We start from the raw sequence: 26087 nt of genomic DNA, 5'->3' as shown, positions 1-26087 counted from the left end.
GTGGAATATAAATAGCAGGATATATACCATATTTTCCGGCGTATAAGACAACTGGGCGTATAAGACGACCCCCTACATTTCCTGTTAAATTATAGGGTTTGGGCTATACTCGCCGTATAAGACTACCCCTCTTCCAACGCACACCAAATAAAAATTAAAAAACATCAGATTTGATTTTAATATGGTAATTTTAATTCAAATGCTTATGACATGCAGGTGCTTAGTAGGAAAACTGTCACTTATAAACATAAGGCTGTTTGTCATCAAACATGTAAACATAAAACAGTGCAAGTGGATTAAACTTAATAATAATAATAATAATAATAATAATAATAATAATAATAATAATAATAATAATAATAATAATAATAAGAAGAAGAAGAAGAAGAAGAAGAAGAAGAAGAAGTAGTAGTAGTAGTTGGAAGGGACCTTGGAGGTCATCTAGTCCAACCCCCTGCTAAGGCAGGAAACCCTATACCATTTCAGACAAATGGCTGTCCAGTCTCTTCTTAAAAACTTCCAGTGTTGGAGCATTCACCACTTCTGGAGGCAGGTTGTTCCACTGGTTAATTGTTCTAACTGTCAGGAAGTTTCTCCTTAGTTCTAGGTTGCTTCTCTCCTTGACTAGTTTCCATCCATTGCTTCTTGTCCTGCTTTCAGGTGCTTTGGAGAATAGCTTGGCTCCCTCTTCTTTGTGGCAGCCCCTGAGATATTGGATCACTGCTATCATGTCACCCCTCACCCTTCTCTTCGTTAAACTACACATACCCAATTCCAGCAACCTTTTCCTATTTTCCTAATTCACTTTTTCACTTTTCCTAATTCACTCTAAAGCTTTCCCTGCGCAGAGCCTTAAGTAACACCAGCTGCCTGCAATTAGTGCAGGTTCTCATCCCACCAGGCTCAAGGTTGAGTCAGCCTTCCATCCTTCCGAGATAGGTAAAATGAGGACTCAGATTGTTGGGAGCAATAAGCTGACTTTGTAATAAGGCTGCTTGTGGGGGTGTGGGGGTGTGTGTGAAAGCTCTAATAAGCAGGCATATACATAGAATGAAGGCTATTGCTAAGCACATTGATTTGTGCTTTAAATTGTAAGCCGCCCTGAGTCTTCGGAGAAGGGCGGGATATAAATGGGATTTTAAAAAAAAAGACCAAATGGGAGATCAGCTCCAGGTTTTCCAGCCAGCCCGCCCAGTTCCTGAGTCAAATGTGTCCTTAGAGCTAAGCAGCTGCTCTGGCTACACCTGCCCTTCAAGTTGCTCTTGCATTCCCCACCTGCCTACAACTGCTCTTCAACTTTAGAAGGAAAGACGCCCAGACCCCAGCCTGTAAAAAATCACAGACTGCAGCTTCTACTCCAATTGGTTCCGCTTTCCCTGAGCAGACTAAATGGAAGATCCGCTCCAGGTTTTCCAGCCAGCCCTGTCCCTAAAGTTTCAGCACCCGGCGTATAAGACGACCCCTGACTTTTGAGAAGATTTTCATGGGTTAAAAAGTCATCTTATACGCCGGAAACTACGGTACACTACCTTGCAATTCTGAATGAAAAGATATATACTTATCTTTAGCTCAGTAAGTTCCATTCAGCTGAGAGGGACTGGATTAAAACAATGCACTAGTTGAACAAACCTAAACAAGCCATGCTATGACTTAACTTTATCATGATTTGGGAACTCAGTCCTCATCTCTAAGTGTCAATTCTACACTTACTAAAAAGCTAGTGGTGTTTGCAGTAAGTGGGAAAGAAGCATCCATATGAGAGATTTCAAATTTCAGCTCATATCCTATTGCATATTGAGTATATCCTGTTGAATATTTAGTAAACAACATTTCCCTTAATCCAAAGACTTGCCATTCAGAGTAGGTGATACAGGACTGTTATGTCCCAATGGCCTAATATATGGCAGAATCATTAAATTTTGTGGTCAAAAACAATCTAGGTTAAAACAAAAGTCATAATACAGGATCTAGAAGCAAGCTTCATAATTTTCCGTAATGCTACCGAGAATGAGTTTATTTACTGTAAGGAAAAATTACATGGGAGGATGAGGAAACTGGTAAATTTAAATGGGAGGAGACTTGAGGTTGGTCAATGCAAAAAGAACTGAACTTTTAATACTGTAGCTATACTGTATGAAGATACCCTGGGAGTGAAATTAGGCCAGGTTGGCAGTGGCCAACCTGGCCTAAGATATGCCAGAAAAGAAAGTAATGCCCCCTTCCCAATCCCTAACAGCATGTTCCGTAATCTTTAAAAATCTCCAAAGTAATTTATCTTTAAATAAAGTTACTAAATTTGGCATAATATAAAAATCAGCAGGAGTAAGCAAAGTGTAAGCTTCAATTTTAGAAAATACTTTTTCTCTTAGAATTGTTCAATGTGGAACATAAAGAGGAGGAAGAGTTAACCTCCCACCCCACCCATAGATTACTGTGTGTATCCTGGGGATGGGGACTTGGTTTTAAACCTGAGGTTGTTGCAAACAGCATCTTTGATGACAAACAAGCAGGGATAAGTCTGCAATTTTGGAATCTGAGGGAGTCTCCTGAAATTTGACACTCCCCACAATCTTGACCTGCATACTTAGGTGAAGGAAAAAAAGCAACTTTTCATCTTTGGAAACTTTCCTTTTAACAAAATTTAACAAGAACATTTTGAAAGAGATACCACCCTCCTAGAAATTTGTTCTGCACATTTTCCCATCAAACTGGAAAACATATTCTTTTATTCTTCTTAATTGCCTTTCTTGTTTGTTTCTATGTTATTATTAAATGTTCACAATATATCGCCCAAGTGCTTAACAAAATACAAAAAAAAGTTAGCCTTGTATCAGTCCCATTATTGCTGGTAGAAGATATGGGTTCTTCTAAATTCTCAGGATCCGTTTAATCCATCGCTAAGAAGAGCCACCTACCTGAGAGAGAAGTTTGTTATCATCCTCTAGCAGTTTGACTTTTGTTTCAAGTTGTCTGATGTAGTTGGAAGATGAATCTTTAAAAAAGAAGGGAGGGGAAGAGAGATTAATCTTCAGAAGAGATGGTACTTTAAAGTCAGGCAAGAGAGCTTCACTGCTAGACTTAGGATTTTCACATGAAAAGAACAACACCTGCAGGATATCAGCGAAGGTGTTTCTCAGATTGAATTTAAAGACTAAAAAAAGGAACTCAAGAACACACAGGAAAAAGCCTGCTGTAACCCAAAGTTTGCATTTGCTACAGCAGAGTTGTGAGAAATAGTGAGGTTCAGTTCAGTAATTTGAAAACAGCAGCTGAAGACAAGATATACATACACTGCATACTTTGTGTAAAACAATCTATCCACAAAAGAGCAGAAAATGTTGGGGTATCAACATTCTGTGGGCACCCTCCTACTAAAAATCCACATAAAGATGAGATACTGCTGTTCCAAAACACCTGCCTGTTGTTCTGTAGAAATGTTATTTCTTTTGCACTTATTTTTTTAAAAAAGGCCAGTTCATAATATATTGGGGTGTGTTAATAACTCAATATGTTTAATCTTGGACCTACTTTTAATAGCTTTGAAAATTAAAGCTACTTGTTTATTAGATTTGTGTGCCACCCATCTCATCTACATCTGTAGGAGATAAAAAGCTGCATACAGCCAAGGGTGGAGGGGCTTATGGCTATATTAACATTGGAGGTGAGACTTTATTCAAGAAATTAGTAGTTTGAAATGTTGACCAGTTGCATTATTAGCTTTACCAGTTTCCATCACAATATAAGATGTAGCCATAGGTCCTAATCTGACTGCCAAATATGCCATAATCAAAACTCTTTCATTCTCATGAACATGCTATTATGTGTCCTGACATCTTCTATACTTTTTAAACAATTATCATCAAACCATAGGAGTCATTATATCTCAGGTGTTAGAAAGTTATTTTATTATGAAGTAAGAATTACGCAACTAGCCCAAGTGATGTCCAAGTGTATTGGAGTTCAATTCCCATTACTAGGAAAAGATAGAAATTGAATTTGAAGACATACACCACAAAAGAGAGATCTATTTTCATATTGCTCTAACTCACTGAGGATTTTCACACTGAGCAGTGCCAGGAAAGACATTATGCTTCCTGAAAAAGATTCCAAGCCACTCTCCACCCTCATAGTCTCCAGCTAAACCTGACGCTTTCAAAAGTGAGGGTGAAGATTCGTTCTCCAAGCTTGAGGGTTTGGTTTCTGAACGTTTCATTACCAGGCTAGGTAACATCTTCAGTGGTGTTTAGGGGGTGTCTGTGTCAGTGTTCTACTTATATAAGAGCTTCATGTGCGGGAGTGTCAAGTGAGGGTCTTGTGATGGGCCAGGTATGAGTCATCAGAGAGAGGCTTGTGATGGGGAGGTACTTCAGGTCAGGGTCATTGGAGGGTGTGAATTAGTGGGTCAGGAGTGAGTCATCAGTGGGAGGCTGGTAATGGGTCTTGGTGATGGGGAGATTATATCAGGTCAGGGTCATTCTGCTCAAGCTTGGAGAATGAACCTTCACCCTCATCCTACACCTGAGCTACAAATATTTTCAACTTTCAAAAATCTTATTACAATATTGAAATAACAATTTTGGTTTTAGATGACTGATTACATTTCAATAAATCATTGGTTATTCCTTGTGACCACATTTCTGCTGGAAAATCTATGTTCAACTTAGTCCTTCAAGTCTTCCAACAATGCACTCAATTGCCTGCTTGACTGCTTCATCCTTTACTTTTTTTTCATTCAACTATGTCTGATTCTTGGAGTCTGCCTGGATAAGCCCCTAAAATTTTCTTGGAAAGGTTTTTGAAAAGTGATTTGCCATGGCCTCCTTCCTAGGCTGAGAGAAAGGTCATCCAGCTGGCTTCAAACCCAAACAGGGACTAGAACTCAAAGTCTCAGTTTTTAGCCCTATTGCCTTAACTACCACACCAAATTGGCTCTCCTATTATTACTGATTAATCCTAAAAGGCAGAAATTATCCATCATTTCATTTTCATTGCTAATTTTAAGGATGGTTGCTATATCTATTGTGATTAGTTTGGTCTTCTATGCATTTAATCTTAATCCCATTTTCCCTGTGCTCCTGACTTTTATTACTAGAACTTGCAAATCATTGGCAATTTGAGCTATAGGAGTAATGTAGCTAGTGTTATTGACATATGTTCCTCATTTCTAAATTGCTCATCTTCTTCCAATATAGCTTCCCTCAAGATATATAGGTTGAATAAATAAGGGGAGAATATGTCTTACCTTTACCAACCTGGATCCAAACTCTTTTACCAATGTTGTCTGTATTTTGACTTTCTGACTGGTATGTAAGTTTCAGTTGAGGACAATAATATTTTAGGATACCCATTTTTCTAAGCATATTCAACAACTTGACTTGACTGACACAATTGAAGGCCTTTCTACAATCAATTAGCTTAGTGTGTTTATTGTATTGTTTGACTTTCTCAATTATCCAGCCTGCATCAGCAATAACATTTGTGTTCCTTAGCCCTTCTAAGGCAAGCTTGAACATCTGGCATCTCCCTTTTTATGTAGGACTCTAATCTGCTTAGATGATCTTAAGCATTATTTTGCTGACATATGCAATTAAGGATATTGTACAATATTTTGTTCAATTTGTGAATGCTCCTTTTTTGGTATTGGTATATAAACTGACCTCTTGCAGTCTTGTTGGGTATATCATTCTCCGGATTTTCTGGCATAGCTTATTTAGAACTTGGTTAGAACTTTTACTCATTTTCTTACATTACCTGCCTTGCTTCTGTAGATATTCCATTAATTTCTGCAACCTTCTGACTTGGTAATGTAGAATACTGATCTAACTTAATATTCTAGTATTAGAGAGTCTAGTACTATACTTAAAAGATATCTTTTAAGGTCTCTCATTGTTGACATCTCTACTGTACAAGAATTTCAGTATGCTTCTTCCATCTTTGTTTGATCTTCTTTGAATCAATTACTATCTGTCCAATGGCTTCCTTTAGCATATCAGTTTGAAGTTGGGACCCCCTTCTGGGTTCAGAGATCTTTTGGAAGACTGCTTGTTTTTCCTGTTCTGTTTCCATCTTCAGTGTCATTACATTTGCCGCAATATTGTTTTTTGCCTCTTCTAACAACTTTCTGATCATTTTAATTCTTTTTTTTTTTAATTTAAAAAGTTTTACAATACATTTTAACTTTAATCCCCCCCTCCCCCACCCCCACCCAACCCTCCCTATCCCTTCCCCCCATTCCCTCCTCCCCCCCCCCCCGACTTCCCAGAGCTAAATACAGGGTATAAAATCAAAAAACAAACATAAGCACCCCTATGTTATCAGCAATAAACTATTAGTTCTATCTCCCTCTAGCTCATGTAAAATGAATACAAACAATATTAATATTACAAATAAAGTAAAAAAGAAAAAGAGAAAAACAAAAAAGAGCTTTACTCAGAATAGATTTTCTTAATCCCAGTCCTTATTCATATTAATTTCAAAGAAAAAAAATAAACAAATTCTCAGTTACGCGCCAAAAGCGCCTATCTATTAACCTTAATAATCTCCAACCAAACTAAACCATAATCAAAAATAATTCTTACATGTATCACACCAAATGTGTTCAACACACACTTTTAGTCCATAACCCTAATATACTTTTCTAACAAGCAAATAACATCCATCTTAAATTGTGTTAAATATTAAAAAAAAACTTTCTTTCTCCTCTATGATAAATTTAATCCATTAAGATACTAATTTAAAAATTTAATCAGCAATCTTAACGCCCCAAAACTTTTGGAGCACGTCTGTCATGACCCCCAAAACTTCTTTGGACCGCGCCCCTCCCACATCTTCACTGTAAATACACTTTGGAGATTCCATAACTATCTGCTGGTCTTGCTCTTGCTCTCGTCTCACTCTTCTTAAGGCGGCACGCGTCTTCCTCTGGCCTCCTGCAACATCCAATGAAACTGTATCTTGATCCCCTCCAAAACCATTGTCCTCTATCTGTCTGTCTGCAACATCTTGAAGCTTTCCCTCGCCGTATCCCTTAACAGCTTCCAAAAATGATAGGGGGGTTGCTTTTAACACATTGCTATAAAAATCACGTGCCTGGGCCACAGTAACCAGACGATGTCTTTTACCTTCATGCGTCACCTCCAGTCCAACTGGAATCTCCCATCTAAACTTAATATCACATTTCTTAAGTTCCTGTACTAAAAATGCAAAATCTTTCCTTCTCCTTAAAATCTTCGGAGGAATCTCTTTTAAAACCAAGACTTCTTGCTCAGCCACTACCAGTTTAGTATCATAGGCAGCTTGAATAACTTCATCTCTAATTACTCTCTTTGTAAAATAGACCACCACATCTCTGGGTAACTTCCTTTGTCTTGCAATCCATGAATTTACACGAAAAATTTTGTCCATATTTCCCTCAATTTCAGATGCTGGCTGGCCCAATACCCCTTCCAGAGCCTCAGAAATCAGCTGCTTTAAATCTTCTTTACAGTTCTCCTTTAAACCCCTGATTCTAATAGCATACTGCATCTGATGATACTGAGCAAGGCTCAATTCTCCGTCCATTTTATCCCTTATATTTTCATTTTCTGATACCTTTGCTTCTAATATAGAGTTCTTTTGACTGAGATCCTTCACTTTTTCATCCAGCTGTTGCACACATTCAGCTACAGATTCAATCATAGACAACATGTCCACCCTCATTGCTCTAAACTTCTCTTCCATCTTCTTATCCAGTTTCTCCTCCAACTTTTTCAGCTTTTCATCCATCATGTCAGACATCAATTGTGAATGCTTTCCAAGAGCATCTTGTAAATCCTTAAGCGTCAATGCCGGAGGAGGTGCAGGAGGAAGCAAAGCTTGCAATGAGGTCTGTTGCACCAGGGAAGACCCCGCACTCCGAAGAGCTTTAGAAGTTTTAGCCGCCATCTTCCCCCACTTTCACTTACTGCGCACTTTCACTTTAAAGCTATAAAATCCATTGAGCTAGAGAGTAAAGATAAGAGTCCACATCACCTTGACCTCCTGTACCGCTCTGCCTGCATCTTGATAATCAAAAGTATTTCCTTTTGGCAGGGGTGGTTGCTAATGCCTGGCTCTGCTCCATAAATCCCGGAGCAGGGGCGCTGCGCAGCTCGGAGCAACCCAGGCTTCGGGGGGGCTCAATCCTTCAGCCGCCCAAACTCTCAGCTCAGGCAGCCCCGGAGAGCTCAACCCCTACCTGGGGCCTCACCCCCTCCTCTTCTCCCGAGGAGGGGGCTTCAAATCCATCTAAACAGCTGATCGGCGCTGTTTACGATGGAAAAACACAGCTGCGGAGCGGGCAGCCCGAAGATGGCTGTCTTTGGCGTCGTGTCGCCACCGGAAGTCTGATCATTTTAATTCTTATATTAAATTGATTCCAGATATTTTTTGTGGAGGGGGGGGAGGGTAAATGTTGGGTGTTTTTTTCTTGGCAAATTTCATAGTTTGTTCTAACACCCAGTTTGTTTTCTTTTATTTCTTCCCTTTTTCTTCTTATTGGTTCCTAAACAATAAGATAGAGGACTTCAAAATGATTCCTGATGTTCTTCTTGAAAATAATGGGTATATGCTCAAGATCATATCATGGAAATTGGCTTTCTTCTTCCACTTTAGCTTAATCTAGAACTTACACATGAAAAAATGTGTCATCTGTTCCACCATCATCCCTTTGCATTATAACTGAACTCTTTCACTTCCTTTTATCACTAATATAGTCAATTTGATTTCTATGTACAGTACTCTACTTGGTAACGTCCATGCATATAAGCATCATTTTGGTCATTTAATAGAGCATAAAATAAAACAGAGTTGGAAGGGACCTTGGAGGTCTTCTAGTCCAACCAGACAAATGGTAGGAGCAGGAGGCCCTATACCATTTCTTTTGGAAAGCCTCCAGTGATGGCGCACCCACAACTTGTATAGGCAAACTATTCCATTGGTTGATTGCTCTCGCCATTAGGCAATTTCTCCCTTAGTTCTAGGTTGTTTCTCTCCTTGGATAGTTTCCACCCATTGTTTCTTGTCTTACCTTTTGGTGCTTTGGAAAATAGACTGACCCTCTCATCTTTGTAGGAGCCCCTCAAATATTGGAACACTGCTATCATGTCTCCCCTAGTCCTTCTTTTAATTAGACCAAACATATCTAATTCCTGTAACTGTTCATATGTTTTTGCCTCCAGTACCCTAATTATTCTTGTTGCTCTTCTCTGCGCTCTTTCCAGAGTCTCATAATGACTGTGTTAAGCAATGGGGGAAAAAAACCATTGTACTGGCTGAAATTGCTAAAGAAATCTCCTGCTTCATTTCAGTTTCCTAGATGATACAATTACTTTTTTCTCCTTAATATTTCCAACTTTGAAATTCCAGTCTCCAACTACAAACAGCATACTTTGCTTGCATATTCTGTCGATTTCAATCTGAATTTGAACATAAAATTCAGTAACCTCTTCTTCAGTATCAGTCCTTAGAGCAGAAACCTAGATAATTGTCATATTATCCTGAATTCTAATTGATATTACTATCATTGATTGCATTGTAGTCAAGTAGTCTTTCTAGCTATGAAGGCATTTTAGAACTTCTTTTGCTTTGTGCATAATTTGAAAGATTGCTTTTAGTATTGGTTTTCTTTCATTCTGTCCTATTTATTCTGAATGACTTTTGCTATGCTCAGTAAATACCTATTTTATCAGAGAGTTTAACCAACTATCTATAAGCTTAAAAAATAATAGCCATATTCACCATGAAAAATACACATCACAAATCGTCTTTTTAAAAAGTTATACACACCCTTTTAGGAAGAAAATAGAACATTTCCTATTTTTTTAAATCATTGCTTACTGATAACTGCAAGAACATTTTTCATCTGCATTTACAGATGTACCAAATATATTTCTAGCTGCCAATTAAGCAAAGAACAGCTCAGCAGCTTCAATAATGGGAACTAAAAGAGTTACACTCAATCAAACCGTTGCCTTGAGACTTTAATCTTCATTTAAATGAAAGAACTATTTAGATCTTTGCATTCTCTCCCATAAGGGAGAGCAAAACACTTGTTGTGACATTCAATTTCACTTAGGCCTGTTATGTCAGTATAGGGTGGCAGGAAAGGAAAACTGAATGAACTCTGCTACTGCCAATGCAAATTGCCTGAAAAGAAATATGACCTGGTGCCCTTTATCTGCTTCTCTTCAAGATTAATCTCCAACATCTTGTCAGCATTGTTCATCTGCTACAAATGGTGAATGTATAAAAAGGGTGGGAGGGAGAGAGGCAGGAAATTCTACAGAAAATAAACTTAGTTTCTACTGTCACAGTCCTCACCTAATGACCATTCATTCAGCGACTGTTCAAAGTTATGACAGCAATGAAAAAATGCTTAGTTATGACTGGTCCTCAAAGCTGCATTGCAGCACTCCCACGGTCACATTATCAAAATTTGGGCACTTGCTAGCCAGCCGCATTTAGTACTGCAGTGTGTGCTTCAACTGCCCACCCAGCTATCTCATGCACCCCCATTTCCGCCCTTTTGGCCAACTTGCATTCCACCACTGCCTACTGCTGCTGCCCTTCACTGCCTTTTGCCACCTTCTTCCAGATGCTGCTGAGCCACATCTGGTTGAGGCAGCTACTAGCCTTTTGCAACAGGAAGGGATGAGTTGAAGCAGAGGCAAATACACCAGGGCAAGGTAAGTTTGAGCCCCCCCCCCACCACAGCAACCATATCTGTACTCCAGATTATTTATCCTTTTGAGTAGACTGCAGGAACTGGGCTGCTGATGGTGTTACCTAGTCAGGTAATTAAATGTCTGCAAGCAAACAAGCAACTCAGAGAGCATCAAGGGTTCCATAGATGTAAACTAAGTTAAGCATCAATGTAACAGAAAGAAGCATTTGGAAATATAATTATGGGTCTATAATAAACAAATAGAAATAATTGTGCCTTATTGTTGTGAATTTACTCTGAATTCTTATTATAATGTAAAAATCTATAAAAGTGTACTTGCTTATCCTACTCAATTTTCCTAGACAAAAAAGCTGAAACAACTCCAGAACAATGAGATAACATTGGGAAGCAGCTCAGGCAGACATCCAATTAATTTATTGGAGTATAAGATGGAGTAGGTAGCTTTAAGCTTCCTGTAGAGTTGATTTCCTGGTCTTGTCTTCTTAGTGAAGCTGATAATATGAGTCAATTCACATGTAACTGGACTGGACTGGAAACAATCCAAGTACATTACCTCCACAAAGAGTTTATATTCAAGCAGTGGCTTGGTAACCACAGTGTTTACAAGAACAATAGGGGGTTGTATGTATGAAACGGCACCCAGGAAATTGAGCTGGCTGTCAGAGGAGAAATGGAATACTTATCCCTAACTCAGCTTAGAAAGCAACGCATTTCACAGAAATGCAGAGCACGAGACACTCCAACCTTTTTCAAGTCCCCAGGAGGCCACTAAATAGTTTGCAGGCTAATAGCTTTCGTGAGTTTATTTACAAGCTTAGAGGAAACAAAAGTCCCAAATACAATGTCAATTCTAATGAAAGAAATACATAGTAGAAATAATGAGGAAAAAGGTAGAAAGAAGAGTGTAGACCATAATCTACTCCTGTGTCTTGCCACACCACAATCATCTTTTGGAAGCCAAATTGAAAAATCATTATAGCTTCTATCACAGTTTTATTTCTGGCAAAAAAAAAATGCTGCATAAATTTCTGGTTTCCTTTTACATTTCTCTGAACTCATTAATTACATGTTTTTACATTTATTTGTACACTTTTTTTTTCTCCTTCAGTTCAATATTGACTCCTGGCAATTGCCTGGACAAATCCATGCAGTTTTCTTGGCAAGATTTCAAAAGTGGTTTGCATTGCCTTCTTCCTAGGGTGGAAAGAAAACAAGGTGGCTCAAAGTCACCCAGCTGGCTTAGTGCCTAAGACAAGACTAGAATGCACAATCTCCCAGTTTCTAGCCTGGTGCCTTAACCAGTACAGCAAACTGGCTCCCATTTATGTAGCTTACAAAGATCAGAATCACTCGGGCAAATGATATCCCCTGTGGCATTCTACAGAAATGAAAGCTGGAAAGCAGCAAGACAGAAAATGCATTGATATTTTTGAACTTTGGTATTGGAGAAGATATCTGGGCATAGTCAAGAAAGCAAATAAATGAATCACAGAGCAAATCAACTCAGAGTTTTCACTTGAGGCACAAATGATGAGGCTCAAATTATCATACCTTGCATAGTTTGATATCTGTAGTGCTGGGAAAGGTGGAAGAAAAGAGAAGAGGATGATCAACAGCAAAATGAATGGATTCAATGGCAGCAATGATGGGTGCATCAGCTAGATTGGGGATAAATGGGTGTATTTCTGGAAGAGCCAGATTGGGGATAAATCAACAATAAATGAATGTCTATCAGTAATATGTATGTAGAACTTCCACAGCCAATATTACAGGATGTTTTGAAAGCCTCAAAGAACTGCCATGACCTTTGACATTAATTCTGTGCTTAATTACTGTCATAAGTTGAAGACCACCGTACCTGCTTGTAAACACAGGTAGCTCTTGACTTAACAAGCATTCATTTAGTGACAGTGCTGAAAAAGGTTACTTACAACTGGTCCTCACACTTATGATGAGTGCAACACCCCCACAGTCATGAGAACATGACTCAGATGCTTGGCAACCAGCATCTACTTATGATGGTTGCGGTTTCAGAGGACGTGCAAAGTCTATGGGTAAGGGTTATTTGTTTAATGCTGGTGGTGATTTACTTAATGACCATGGCAAATAAGATTGTAAAATTAAGTATGGTCACATGATGTTTCATTAAATATTGCATCATTTATTGGCAGAAACTCCGGTCCCAATTGTGGTTGTAATTGGAGTACAATCCCTGTACATGCTTTTTTGTTTTTGTCTTCTCATTATTTTCTCAACATTTTTATTATTAATGTCTTTCATAAAAAACAGCCAACAGCTGTCTTTATTGTTAGAGTCCTTTTTCTTGTTTCTGTTTTTTACAGAATTGGTAGACTTCAAAGATGGATAATCATCCCCTTGCATTGCTCACTATGGCTGAGGCTGTTAAGAATCAGATTCAATTGCTGGCTTATTGGCTAGATGGTAGCAGAGGAATCATTTTCTCTGCTATAGGATATTTTGTGTGATCATGTAGAGTTTAGGAGCCTGGAAATTATATTCACAAACTGAAAAGCAAAATATAATGACTGCTTCAATTTTTAGTTGCTGGCTTAGAAAATCCTTGGATATTGTTTTTATCTCCCTATCCTGAGCATCTGAAAAGCTAATTTCTGCTTGTGGGATTAGAATTAAACCCATTAAAGACAATTTGTAATTATCATAAATGTATGCAGAATTTAAAACATTCCATCTGTTGTGGTGTATAAATTAACCTCATTTTAGTCTAAGTTTTTCCCCCTCTTTTTTTCTCTTTCAGCTAACAAGCCATTTCATAATTGTTACTATAGGTGAAGCAAAGAGTAGTAAACCTGTTTATTTTCAATGATGGATAAATCTAAAGCACTAGAAAGGCTCAGGAAATATCCAGTTCATAAGATGATTGAACAAACATGATCCATTCTTGAAAACAAACAAACCTTTTCTTCTCATCCCTGCCAGCCCTCGTATTCAAAGAACACTTGCCAAACCACCTCTGAGCAATCTTCCCAGTATAGTCCCTTCCCTCTTCTTTATGGCTGCTGGCTCTCTTTTTTGGCCTTTACTGACAACGGAAACACAAAGGAAGAAGGCGGTAGGCTATGGTACAATAAAAATGCCATTCCGCTTTGCTTCAGAGCAAAGAACTGGGCTTCATGGAATAGAGATCAGATATTACCAATCAGGCATATCTACCTCTTCAGGCCATGCAAATAAGGGGTTTGATGAGGTAGTAATGTTCCCTTGGAATTGGGTTTATAGTAGACTATTTCTGGAAATATTACAAGAGGCAGATTTACTCCTAGTCTTCCTTATTATTTGATCTTCATAAACATTCTACCCAGTCAAGTTAATGAGCTAAACTTAATACAAAACATCTCTCATGGATGTGTACGTGCACAACCCTACCAATCAGACCACTGTATTATAATCAAATATTCTGGCCAACTCTGCTCTAGGGAGCTGGTTACTTCAAAAAACACAAATAAACTTCTAATCATACAAATTCTGTAAACGAAGTCTCTCGGCTTCTTTCTTTCAGTTTTATTTTTTTCTATCTTAATTTTTTCTTATATTATCCTTATATTGTTTTATAAAGAGCCAGTCTCTCAGAGTGGTAAAGATGCTGACCAGGAGACTGTGTGAGAGATGCAGGCCTTCCTTAGGCATGAAAGCTGACTGGGTGACTTTGGATCTCTCTCTCCCTCCCTCCCTCCTTCCTAATAATAACGTACAGTACTTGGCTTTTGCAAGAAAATCGCACAAATTAATTATAAACAATGACATAACCAGTCACAAAAATGAGCCACTGGAAGGATTGGAGGGTTACTAAAAGGGCAGAGATGAGGCGACTGTGTAAGCAGTTGAGGGGATTTGAAGGGAGAGACAGTCCCTTACTCTCAAAAAATCAGGACTCAGGGCTGAGAAGAACCAAGCCACAAACAGCTTAGATTCAGTTGGGACCTCAGCTAACAACCGGCAGAATATGGTTATCAATGGCAACAGGGAGTGCCAAGATTTCAGTCGCTAAGCAATATAGTCACATGACTCAATGACCGCATTGCTTAGTGACTTTTGTTGTAATTCAAGGACATCGCTTTTTGAAAAAGTACTAAATACACTGCTTGATTCATTTTAATAATCACATTTTGTTTTGTCCTGTAAACCTGGAGAAATTAGAGACAGTATTATATTTTTAAATCAATTATGTCTTTGACCATTTCAGTAGCACTTGTCCTTAGCTCTTGTCTTTGAGCAGGGGGCTGGACTAGAAGACCTCCAAAGTCCCTTCCAGTTTTATTCTGATTGATTGTGACTGATTGGATGTGGTATCACTGTTCTTATCAAAGAGGGGTGGATGGATCAATGTGTCACATGACATCTGCCTATTATCAGGCAATAAGTAATGGTAGATATTTCATTAGTCTCACTTCCAATCTCTTCCCATTCAAACAAATAGCACCCCAGTATATGCAATTCCTTAAGGAGACATGGTAGATGCTTTGTTAAGGGCAGCTCTCAGTATCTGTTTCTGCAGAAGGTAGTTCACTAGTCCCATCTGAAAGCTCAGCAGTCTGAAATCAGTCTGTAAATGATTTATAAAACCTCTCCTGTGTGTTCTTCTGTATCTGTTTCACAGTCACAACTTTAGAAATGACATCTCCTTCGAGCATTTCAACAGGAATTTTATCAAGCTTCAACTAGAAAGGATTCGATGTGCATACAGTATTACACCTGCTCATGTCAGACAATCACATTTCAGAATGCTCAAGCTCTGCCTGTGAAGTGTATCTTAGTGACTTACACTATGGAAATTACCTACTCAATGGATAAAGAAAAAGCAACACAGCAGGATGGGTGAACCTGCATCTCTTCAAATACTGCTGAACTGCAATTTTCAGCATGCTTCAATGTTCACCATGCTGAAAGCAAACAAGTGAATGGAATTCTTCAAGAAAAATGAGCTTGCAAGGTATTAGTAAGAACATACTATATGCTATTAGAAAGCAACACTGCTGGTTGTAGCAGTGGTGTGTTGCCTTATTTAGAAGTAAAAGCAAAAGACGGAGAAGGAGACTTGGAATTGCCCCTAAGCAAATAGAAGATGAGGAAATCCAACCTGTGGTTTGGTGAAGAACTTCAATAGTTAAATATGAAACACCTAATATATCTTGCATATAGAAAGAGATAGAAGGCAACAATATACAAATAAAGAAGGTAACTTTGTACAATCATTGTGAGAAGTGACAAATTATATTTAAAAATTTATTAAAACTGCTGCCTTTTAAAGGAATACTAAATAAGAAAAATGAAGAATGGTTATACTTCAAAAACAGTAACACTATAGAAAAGATACATTATTTCTTTCTAATTCAAATCTTCTAAGAAATGGCAAAGATATTAATAATTAAATTGTGCCCCTGCTACTATATGGGTCCTTAAGGAACAGTTGAAAGTGAATTAGAATATGGTTATAACAGGAGAACAATTTAAAAAAATCAATCAGGAGAAAAAAGAATCAGTAACACCAAAATCAGTTTCTTATTTCTGGTAGACACATAAGAAGAGGCAAACAAAGATTTAAAAAAGTATTTCCTTGGAACCAAGTCACAAATTTCTGCAGTACTGATTCAAAAATATGCAGAGGATTGTTTCTCAACTGGCCAGTCCAGCAAGTAGAATACTAAAATTGAAAGATAAAAGTTTAATAGATAAAAATACTGAACTTCACTGACCCTGTACACTATTACAGACACTAAAATGACAATGGATATACTGCTCCATGCCAATCTGTTTGGGATGCAGGAGTACATACTTTTGAGAAAAGTAATGTTTTACAATCTAAATAAGAATGTAAAGCATACAGTAGTATAACTGGTTTGCAGAGCTCTCATATAGCTCTGAGGAAAGACATTGGAGGAAAGCTGATTCATAAACTTAGTAATACTCAAAAGCCCAAGCTCAACTCTGTGCCTGAGGCTTTAAAAAAATGCAATACACTTTCTAAGTAAGTTGTGACTCCCATGAGATTGTGACCTACAATTTAAGCAACTGTGCCAAGCTATACTGCAGTATATTTGATTTTGGCTTAACCATTTGCAGTATATAGCCTACAGTTTATGGCTTGCTGCAATTCATGAACTATACTACTATGGCTTATTGGACAAGTCATGATTATAACAAAACATGACTTTGAATGTCAATATTTAAAATCTTTATATCTTTCCCAATTTTTTTTTAGTTAGGTTTTTTTTGTTTTTCATTGTTATTTCCATTTTCCCCCCTTTATATTAGCTCTATAACTTTTCGCCTTAATGTTATTGTTTCAGTAAAAGAGGCGAAAGCTCTTGGTTTAGCTTTAGCATGTTATGGGGCAGATATATATTAAGAAATAGCCAGGAAGGAAGAGTAAGAGACTGACATGGAGTCCACTATGGCTTTGTTTGTTTGTGGCTCAACATATTGTGAGCATCCAGCCAATTAGATCCCAATAGCCCTAATAAGTCAGCAAATTCAACAAGCGTTGGTAGAACAAATCATAGCATAGGTTTAGCACATCATACAGCACCTGTAGACTCATGAGATTCCATAGCTTTAATGAACAGGAAAAGGTTAAAATGACCAGATGGGCAGTCTCAAGTCATTTAAGCTTCTTTTCTTTCCTCTGCAGTTAATCTTGATAATATTAGTCACATGACCCAGAAGAAGAAAAAGAAGCCGATTAGTGGCTTTTCCACTAGTCAGAAACATTGTAACATTTTGTTACTGTATTCATGTTTTGTGTAAAGTTGACTGTGCTAATTGCTTCATACTCTCTTGTCAAATAAGGCCATCTGGACATAAATCTTTTAACTGGACCCAGAATGGGGTCATCTTCATTTTCTCTTAAAACATCCGTTATTTCTTTACTGTAGCATTAGCATTACCTCTAATCTTTACGATCTCCTGTTAGATACCTCATTCTATGAAACATTCTATGAAACAAGATCCAGAAAATTACAGACCCATCAGCCTGACCTCAATACGTGGGAAGATTCTGGAAAAGATAATCAAACAACGAATCAGCGAGCACCTAGAGGCAAACAAAGTCATTACTAAAAGCCAACATGGGTTTGTCAAAAACAGATCATGCCAGACAAATCTTATTGCATTCTTTGACCAAGTGACAAAATTAGTGGACCAGAGGAATTCTGTGGGTATAATTTACTTGGACTTCAGCAAGGCATTTGGTAAAGTAGATCACAAATAACTACTTGATAAGATAGAAAAATGTGGGTTAGACAGCATCACCACCAGATGGATTCGTAGCTGGCTGACCGTCCATACTCAGTGAGTGGTTCTCAATGTGGAACCGCATCTACATGGAGGGAAGTGTGTAGTGGGGTGCCCCAATGCTCTGTTCGGGGCCCAGTACACTTCAACATCTTCATCAATGATTTGGACAAGGGGATAGATGGGAAACTCATCAAACTGTAAGGTTCTACATTTAGGCAAAAAACCCCCAAATGTACAGGTATAGTATAGGGGGTACCTTGCTCAATAGTAGTAACTGTGAGATGGATCTCAGTGTCCTAGTGGACAACCACTTAAATATGAGCCAGCAGTGTGCTGCAGCTGCCAAAAAAGCCAGCACAGTGCTAGGCTGCATTAACAGAGGGATAGAATCAAGATCAAGTGAAGTACTAATACCACTTTACAATGCTTTGGTAAGGCTACACCTGGAATCCTGCATCCAGGTTTGGTCACCACAATGTAAAAAAGATGTTGAGACTCTGGAAAGAGTACAGAGAAGAGCAACAAAGATGATTAGAGGACTGGAGGCTAAAACATATAAGGAATGGCTGCTGGAATTGGGTATGTCTAGTTTAATGAAGAGAAGGACGAGGGGGGACATGATACCAGTGTTCCAATATCTCAGGGGCTGCCACAAAGAAGAGAGAGTCAAGCTGTTCTCCAAAGCGCCCAAAGGCAGGAAAGAAGCAATGGATGGAAACTAATCAAGGAGAGAAGCAACCTAGAACTAAGGAGAAACTTCCTGACAGAACAATTAACCAGTGGAACAACCTGCCTCCAGAAGCTGTGAATGCTCCAACACTGGAAGTTTTTATGAAGAGACTGGACAGTCATTTGTCTGAAATGGTATAGGGTTTCCTGCCTGAGCAGGGGGTTGGACTAGATGACCTCTAAGGTCCCTTCCAACTTTTATTATTATTATTATTATTATTATTATTATTATTATTATTATTATTATTATTATTATTATTATTAATAATAATAATAATAATAATAATAATAGCACATGATAATTTGTGGCTTGCTATATATGATGCTAGAGGGACGCGGTGGCTCAGCGGGTTAGGACGCTGAGCTTGTCGATCAGAAGGTCGGCAGTTTGGCGGGTCGAATCCCAAGTGCCGCGTAACAGAGTGAGCGCCTGTTACTCGTCCCAGCTTCTGCCAACCTAGCAGTTTGAAAGCACGTAAAAATGCAAGTAGAAAAATAGGGACCAGCAGCAGTGAAAATGAATGTCCTGCCTAAATTTTTATTCTTATTTCAAATGATACCGGTCCTTAAAAAAGATTCTAATTTGGAAGAATGGCAACGGGGTATCAACAAATTTGTTTGGGCAGGGAAAAGGCCACGAGTTAAACTTAAGATTATGCAGGATACTCGTGAAAGAGGTGGTCTTAAAATGCCTAATCTTAAATTATATTATGAAGCTGCTGCGTTATCAGGAATAAGTGATTGGATTAATTTGACACAAGAGAGATTATTAAATCTTGAGGGCCATGACTTGTTATTTGGCTGGCATGCATATTTGTTGTATGATAAGAAGGTAGATAATGTGTTTAAAGTGCATATTTTAAGACAGGCATTGTTGAGAGTTTGGAAGAAGTACAGACATAAGCTAGATTATAAGATGCCGTTGTGGGCAATTCCAAAACACGCAATAGAAAACATAAATGTTGGCTTCAAACATGATGTGACTACGTATAAGGAGATTTTAAGCTTGGAAAGAAGTGTCTGGTGTTTAAAGCCGTACAACCTCTTGCGAGATGAGAAGATTGTTCAAACTTGGTTTCAATATACTCAGTTACGGGCCAGGTGGAAAGAAGATCAGAAAATTGGTTTTGCAATGACTGACGAAAATTTGATAAAGCAAATTAGAAATCAGGGTCCAGCACATATTAAACGGATATATCTTGCATTGATAGAAATTGACTCAGAAACAGAACTTGTTAAAGATTGTATGATAAAATGGGCCCAGAATATCCAAGAAGTTATTACAATGGACACGTGGGAAAAGATATGGGTGAGGAACGTAAAATTCACACAAGCCCAAAACCTAAGAGAGAACTTTTATAAAATGTTTTATAGATGGCATTTAGATCCTAAAAAGCTTGCAAGTATGTATCTGAACTATCAGCCAAAATGTTGGAGGTGTGGTGGCGAAGATGCAACATATTTTCATATATGGTGGACCTGCAAAAAGGTTAAGGCTTTTTGGATAAAAATTTGGTGGAATATGCAGAAGATCTTCAAGCAAAGGATAAAGTTTTGTCCGCAATTGTTTTTGTTGGGCATAATTACAGATGCTACTGTTGTGGACACTAAGTTGATGTTGAATTTAATTACAGCAGCAAGACTTTTAATAGGTCAATATTGGAAGAAGGAGGAAGTGCCGACTATAGAAGAATGGACTCTAAAGGTTTCTGACCTGGCGGAAATGGCAAAGATCTCGGCTTACTTGAAAGATCATTCTCAAGAACGTTATATTATGGAGTGGAAAAAATGGATTGAATATATCCAGAACAAATATGGGACTAAAAAGTTTCATTTAGCATTTGAATAAGTCTTCCTTTCTTTTTTCTTTTCTTTTTCTTTTTATATGTAATATTAATATTGCTTGTAGTTATCTTATATGAGCTAGAGAGCGATAGATTTAATAGTTTATTGTTGTTAGCATATGGATGTTTATGATTGTTCTTTGTTTTTATACCTTGTACTTAGCTCTGGGAAGTCGGGGGGGGGGGAGGGGGAAATGGGGGGGAGGGACAGGGAGGGACAGGTAGGGGTGGGGGGAGGGGGGATTGTTAAAGATAAAATGTACTGTAAAACTTTTCAATAAAAAAAAAAGAAAGAAAAATAGGGACCACTACGGTGGGAAGGTAACAGCGTTCCGTGCGCCTTTGGCGTCTAGTCATGCCGTCCACATGACCACGGAGACATCCTCAGACAAGCGCTGGCTCTTCGGCTTTGAAACAGAGATGAGCACCGGCCCCTAGAGTCGGAAACGCCTAGCACACATGTGCGGGGGAACCTTTACCTATATATGATGCTATAGACTCGATCCCCAAAAGATGTTCCAGTGTGTACAAACACAGCTCCTGTCCCCAACTCCTTAAAATAACTGCAGTCATGCAATACCAAGAGCCTATACAATATTTGTTCTATAACACTGAGTAATGAGTTTTCCCATCATCCTCCATAGTAGTCAACTATATTGCTCAAGGCAACAAGTCATGGCATTTCTCATATGTGAATTTTTATCAAAACGTTGCAATATGGGGTTTGCCTCATCAATATTCCAGCCTATTGTATGATATATGAAATTTCAAGCATTCCAATGTTTATTCTTACAGATAGCAGTTGATTTAAAGGTTCCTTCCTTCCTTTCCTTCCTTCCTTCTTTCCGTCCTTCCACAAACTTTGAGATTTTTTTAAATTTAGTTGGGATGGAATTGTGCCTGATTCAGTATCCTGATCTTGTTTTCCATTCATCCTACACTTAGTTTTGCTCAAGCCCATTCTATAGATCTCAACTTTTCTCTTGAGATAAAGAATTAGTTGCAAGGCTGCTGTCTAACTTAATACTTTTGCCAGGCAACAAGAATGTATTCATGAGAACAGTTCTTTGCCCTTTTGTTCAAGAAGGTTCTCTCCAGACAATAGTATCTGCAGGTCTGCAGGGAGACTGCATAAATCACAGGATATCATAATGAATCCTCTTGTCTTTTGGCTAAATTTTAGCTATCACCAATCTGAGTTGCATTATAAATTATATGTCTAATCTTCTTCATTGACAACTCAAAGAAGATTTTTTTACAATGCTTTGCAAGACACTTAAATCTCTTCTAATTTTTGTACACAAAACAAAGAAGCACACATCCTTTCCACAATCCACAAGAAGAAATATTCAAATCTTTATTTTAAAAAGAAGCTATACTGAATTAGGTAACTTGGCCATCCTGTTACGATAACCAGTCTCATTGTTTTTCATTTGCTTGTCCTCCATTTCATTTCACCTTTATTACAAGAGCCTAAAATTCATTCACAACAATAATAAATCAGTTACTAGACGCTGATGAAAGACTCTCTAGTTCAGCTTTTTTCTCCTGAGAGAAAACTTTTCTGAATCTGGTATCCCACAGACCCAACAATGACATTTGCCTGAACAAATCTCCATTTACTCATTTGGGCTGGAAGGAAAAGATTCCTTAAAAAAATTGTCCTTCAAAATGTTAGATTGAAGTAATATGTGAAACCTTGGGTCAAGAAAAGCAAATGGAGTATGGTCTGGGCTCTGGGCCAAAAGAAGAACAAGGGTATCAATGTGCACATTCTTCAGCCCTCTACTTTTTAGTCATCTATCTTGCCTATTTCCAGAATTGCATGTCTACTCTTTATAGCTTGTAGATAAAAAGGTAAAGGTAAAGGTTCCCCCGCACATGTGTGCTAGTCGTTTCCGACTCTAGGGGCCGGTGCTCATCTCCGTTTCAAAGCCGAAGAGCCAGCGCTTGTCCAAGGACGTCTCCGTGGTCATGTGGCCGGCATGACTAGACGCCAAAGGCGCACGGAACGCTGTTACCTTCCCACCAGAGTGGTCCCTATTTTTCTACTTGCATTTTTACGTGCTTTCGAACTGCTAGGTTGGCAGAAGCTGGGACGAGTAACAGGCGCTCACTCTGTTACGCGGCACTCGGGATTCGACCCGCCAAACTGCCGACCTTCTGATCGACAAGCTCAGCGTCCTAACCCACTGAGCCACCGCGTCCCTAGCTTGTAGATACAAATACTGAAAAATGCCTATAATCCAGTTCGGGACCATACTGGGGCCCTTCAGATACACTGAGCTGCATCCAGAATCATCCACTGCCAGTTATAGTGATGGTCATTTGTTTCTGGGGTGTGCTAGCCTAGGGAATTATCTCTATTAAGATCTCTATGATTACACTGATTAAGGCAGAAGTCTAAGTTTAATACCCCCATTTTGTTCTATGAAGTGTCTATTAAAGAAAATAATATGGTAGGAGGAGGAAGTGTTGTTGTTTACCTATTGGCTTTGAAAGAAATGCAAACTGAGTGGATTGGTTCCCTCACAAACACTGTGTGAAGATCAGGAATGTATCTAACAGTTAATCTTTTGAACTTTCCCCCAAAGCTAAACAATCAGGGTTACAAGACTGCTAATCCTACAAAGTCCCATGAGAATATGTACAAATTATTTACCTCCGTACCAGGAAAATCATTATTTGATTCTCTTGGGCTGTTCCTGTTGCACCAGTGAGTAAGAAAAAGAACTGTTTCCTTCTGTGGCATTTGTCAGATTTCCAAACAATCCTGCAGTGTGCTAACATAGCATCTGATTAGTGGATATTAACAAGAAACTCTGTTGATAATATCAAATTTTAGGTTTCTGCCTTAAGTTCTTCCTTTATCAGCAATTTCAGGTAATAATAAATGTTTATCCTCTAGGATATCAGCACCTGCAGTTTCTGTTCATCAAGCTGTGGTAGATCCACAATAATAGATTAGACTGTTTTTCCAGGTCAGTTGGCACTCTTAGATTAGATCCAGTATGTGGGCTATTATAAACCTGGCACCCATAGTTAAGGCTCATGAGATTTCATTGACAGAAGCTAAATTACTTGCAAGGGACATATGCATTTTCTTTAAAAAAAACCTCGCTGAGCAAGCTTACTATAGGTACATTGTTAAACCCAAGTATGACAATCATAGTGAAACCTATAATGAACTTAAGTTATGAGTTATTTATTAACAGGTTTATTACAGTAGCATTAGTAGTTTGGACTAAAGGGAAACTCCTATGCAAAGTTCCCTGGAAAAAAGAACTCTAATTATTTAAAAAAAATATGACAGCAGCTTAAGAATAAGAAGTAAAAGGACAATAACTGTTATTAACATTAATTACATAAAATTAATGCTAATTGATTTAAAATTTAGTGGCAACAGTTATTGTCCAATCAGTCTGACAAATAAACACTTGATCTCAAACTGGTTTAGAGAACAATCCCCAAATGAAAAGGAAGTTAGGCGTAACCTGCCACTGACATACACCTCCCACCTTCGTACACCTCCAGTTATGTTTGTTTGATTTTTCAGGGCAGAAAAAAAAAGATCCAGTCAACAATTGTTATCAGGAAAGGATGGTAATTTAGAGCCAAGAGGAAAGGAATATTTATACTGTTCTCTGGTTTAGTCTCTATTATTCCAGTAAATTGATGTTAATTTTTCCACACTCACAAATAAAAGACTCTATATGTTAAGTTTGAAGCAAGAAACATGTTTACTCATACTTACTCCCAGGTCCCGTACAGGGATGACCTCCAAAATCATTAGCATCATCACTATCATTCCTGATATGCAATAAATTAGTATCTTTAAAGTGTGCAAGAAGTTTTTATTTAGAAAGATAAAGAATCAAATATGGATGCTTCACTTGAAGCCAGATATAGTAGAGTCTGGAAATTCAGCAATTCTTATTGCATAATACACAGCCTGATGACTTTTAAGTTATACAACAGCCTGGGTGTCAATCCTACACTGCCACATCCATCCTACATGTACAAAACAGAAAGTCATTCTTAAGAACTAATCCTAATCAAAGCAACATTGTCCATATCCACGACGGACATATCAATACATCTGGGGGAACTGCTAGGTTTGCAGAAACTTAAGGTAAACCAAAGAAATAAAAATGGAAGAATAAAGAAATTCCTAAAAGTGGTTTATTGAGGACTGAGTTTGTTCAGTGACTACACCATGCTGATTATTATGTGGGAATGAAATAAGGTATTTTGGGAAATTTCAGTGCTAAATGGCAGGTACCCTGAATCAAAATGTTCCACATTGCAATTTTCAGTTGCCTTTTAGGGTTTTTTTTGCCATAATAGGCTAGCATTTGGAGACCCCTAGACTAGAGGATGGGGATCAGCATCCGTTATAGGAACCTTTGAAATCTGAGAAAATTTAATGGATGGACATGGATTCAATCAGCCATGTAATACCCATTTATCTGGGCATTAAACTGGTTGACAGTGCTCTCCAATAACCTCTATTATGGTCTCCAAAAGAGTGTCTATTGAAAGTGTTTATTTTTGCTGTTGTTGTTTTTGAGCCATCAGGATTGTGGTTTACAGTATGGTGGCTATAAGTGTCTTTCAAAAAATATTTATTTATAAAATTTCAATGCCACCCTTCCCTAACAGAACTCTACCTTTTTTTGAAGTGGGAAAAGTGGGAGCATTTTCAAAATACTTGGCTCCACCTACCCACTATTATTATTTTACAAAGTTCTAAGGAAACCACCGTATTTATTTTTTAAGAATATCTATGGGCCTCAATGGAACCCAGAAGTCTTTGTATGACAAAAAGGATTATACTAGAGACTAATACTTTAATTTGCAGCATGTTTTTCCCCATCCCTCTTTTAATCAAATTAAAAGAGCATTTTAGAAATGGTCAACAATAGCAGTGCACATGATGAGCTCCAAAACAAGTGTCAAAGGATATGTTGCCTGCCACTTACAAGAGATAAATTGGCAGTTAGAGCAGAAAATACTAGATTTGCCAGGCTTATCACAGGGTGGTCATTTACACTTTGTCCCAAATAAAGCAATAACAGGAAATATATCACTAGGAAAATTTAAAAATGCAAACATGTGACAGATTTGCACGTAAGCTGCTTCTGCTAATGTATATGTATACATTCATATTTAGAGATTGTACATATTTAGAGATTCTACATATTTTGGGTTTTTTTTTAAAAATAATTGAGATATTGGTTTCTAATTTTAAAAAAAAACTGTAATGGTTTCTCTGAGTTCCCTTTTTAAAAAATTCCACCTCAGCTCTTTCCAGTACCCAAACATTGTTTTCATAATACGCTATGCAATCATTTGTATAATCAACAAAAGATCAATTTTGTCAATTACCATTCTTCTGTAGGATCAAACACTGGAAAAGGGTATAAAGTAGAATAGGGTCTCATGCTATAAGTGTATTTAAAATGTCAACATTTCTTTCTCGTTTTCGCTAAAGGCCTTGTCATGCAGAACTAATGCTGCTGAAAACAATGCTATTTGTG

General features: G+C 38.0%; 1 protein-coding gene across 2 annotated transcripts in view; it reads right to left on the bottom strand.

Annotated features, from left to right (window-relative positions):
* CCDC85C (coiled-coil domain containing 85C) overlaps window positions 1-26087 on the bottom strand; it is a 217547-nt gene that overhangs the window by 69511 nt on the left and 121949 nt on the right. For both annotated transcript variants that reach the window (XM_081339731.1, XM_081339730.1), the window contains one exon: window positions 2916-2992. In XM_081339731.1, coding sequence (XP_081195857.1) covers window positions 2916-2992 — 77 coding nt within the window. The remainder of the gene's footprint in view (window positions 1-2915; window positions 2993-26087) is intronic.

This window comes from Vipera berus, assembly GCF_964194415.1.
Source record: "Vipera berus genome assembly, chromosome: 1".
NCBI lineage: Eukaryota > Metazoa > Chordata > Lepidosauria > Squamata > Viperidae > Vipera > Vipera berus.
This window is presented reverse-complemented; position numbering and strand designations above follow the sequence as displayed.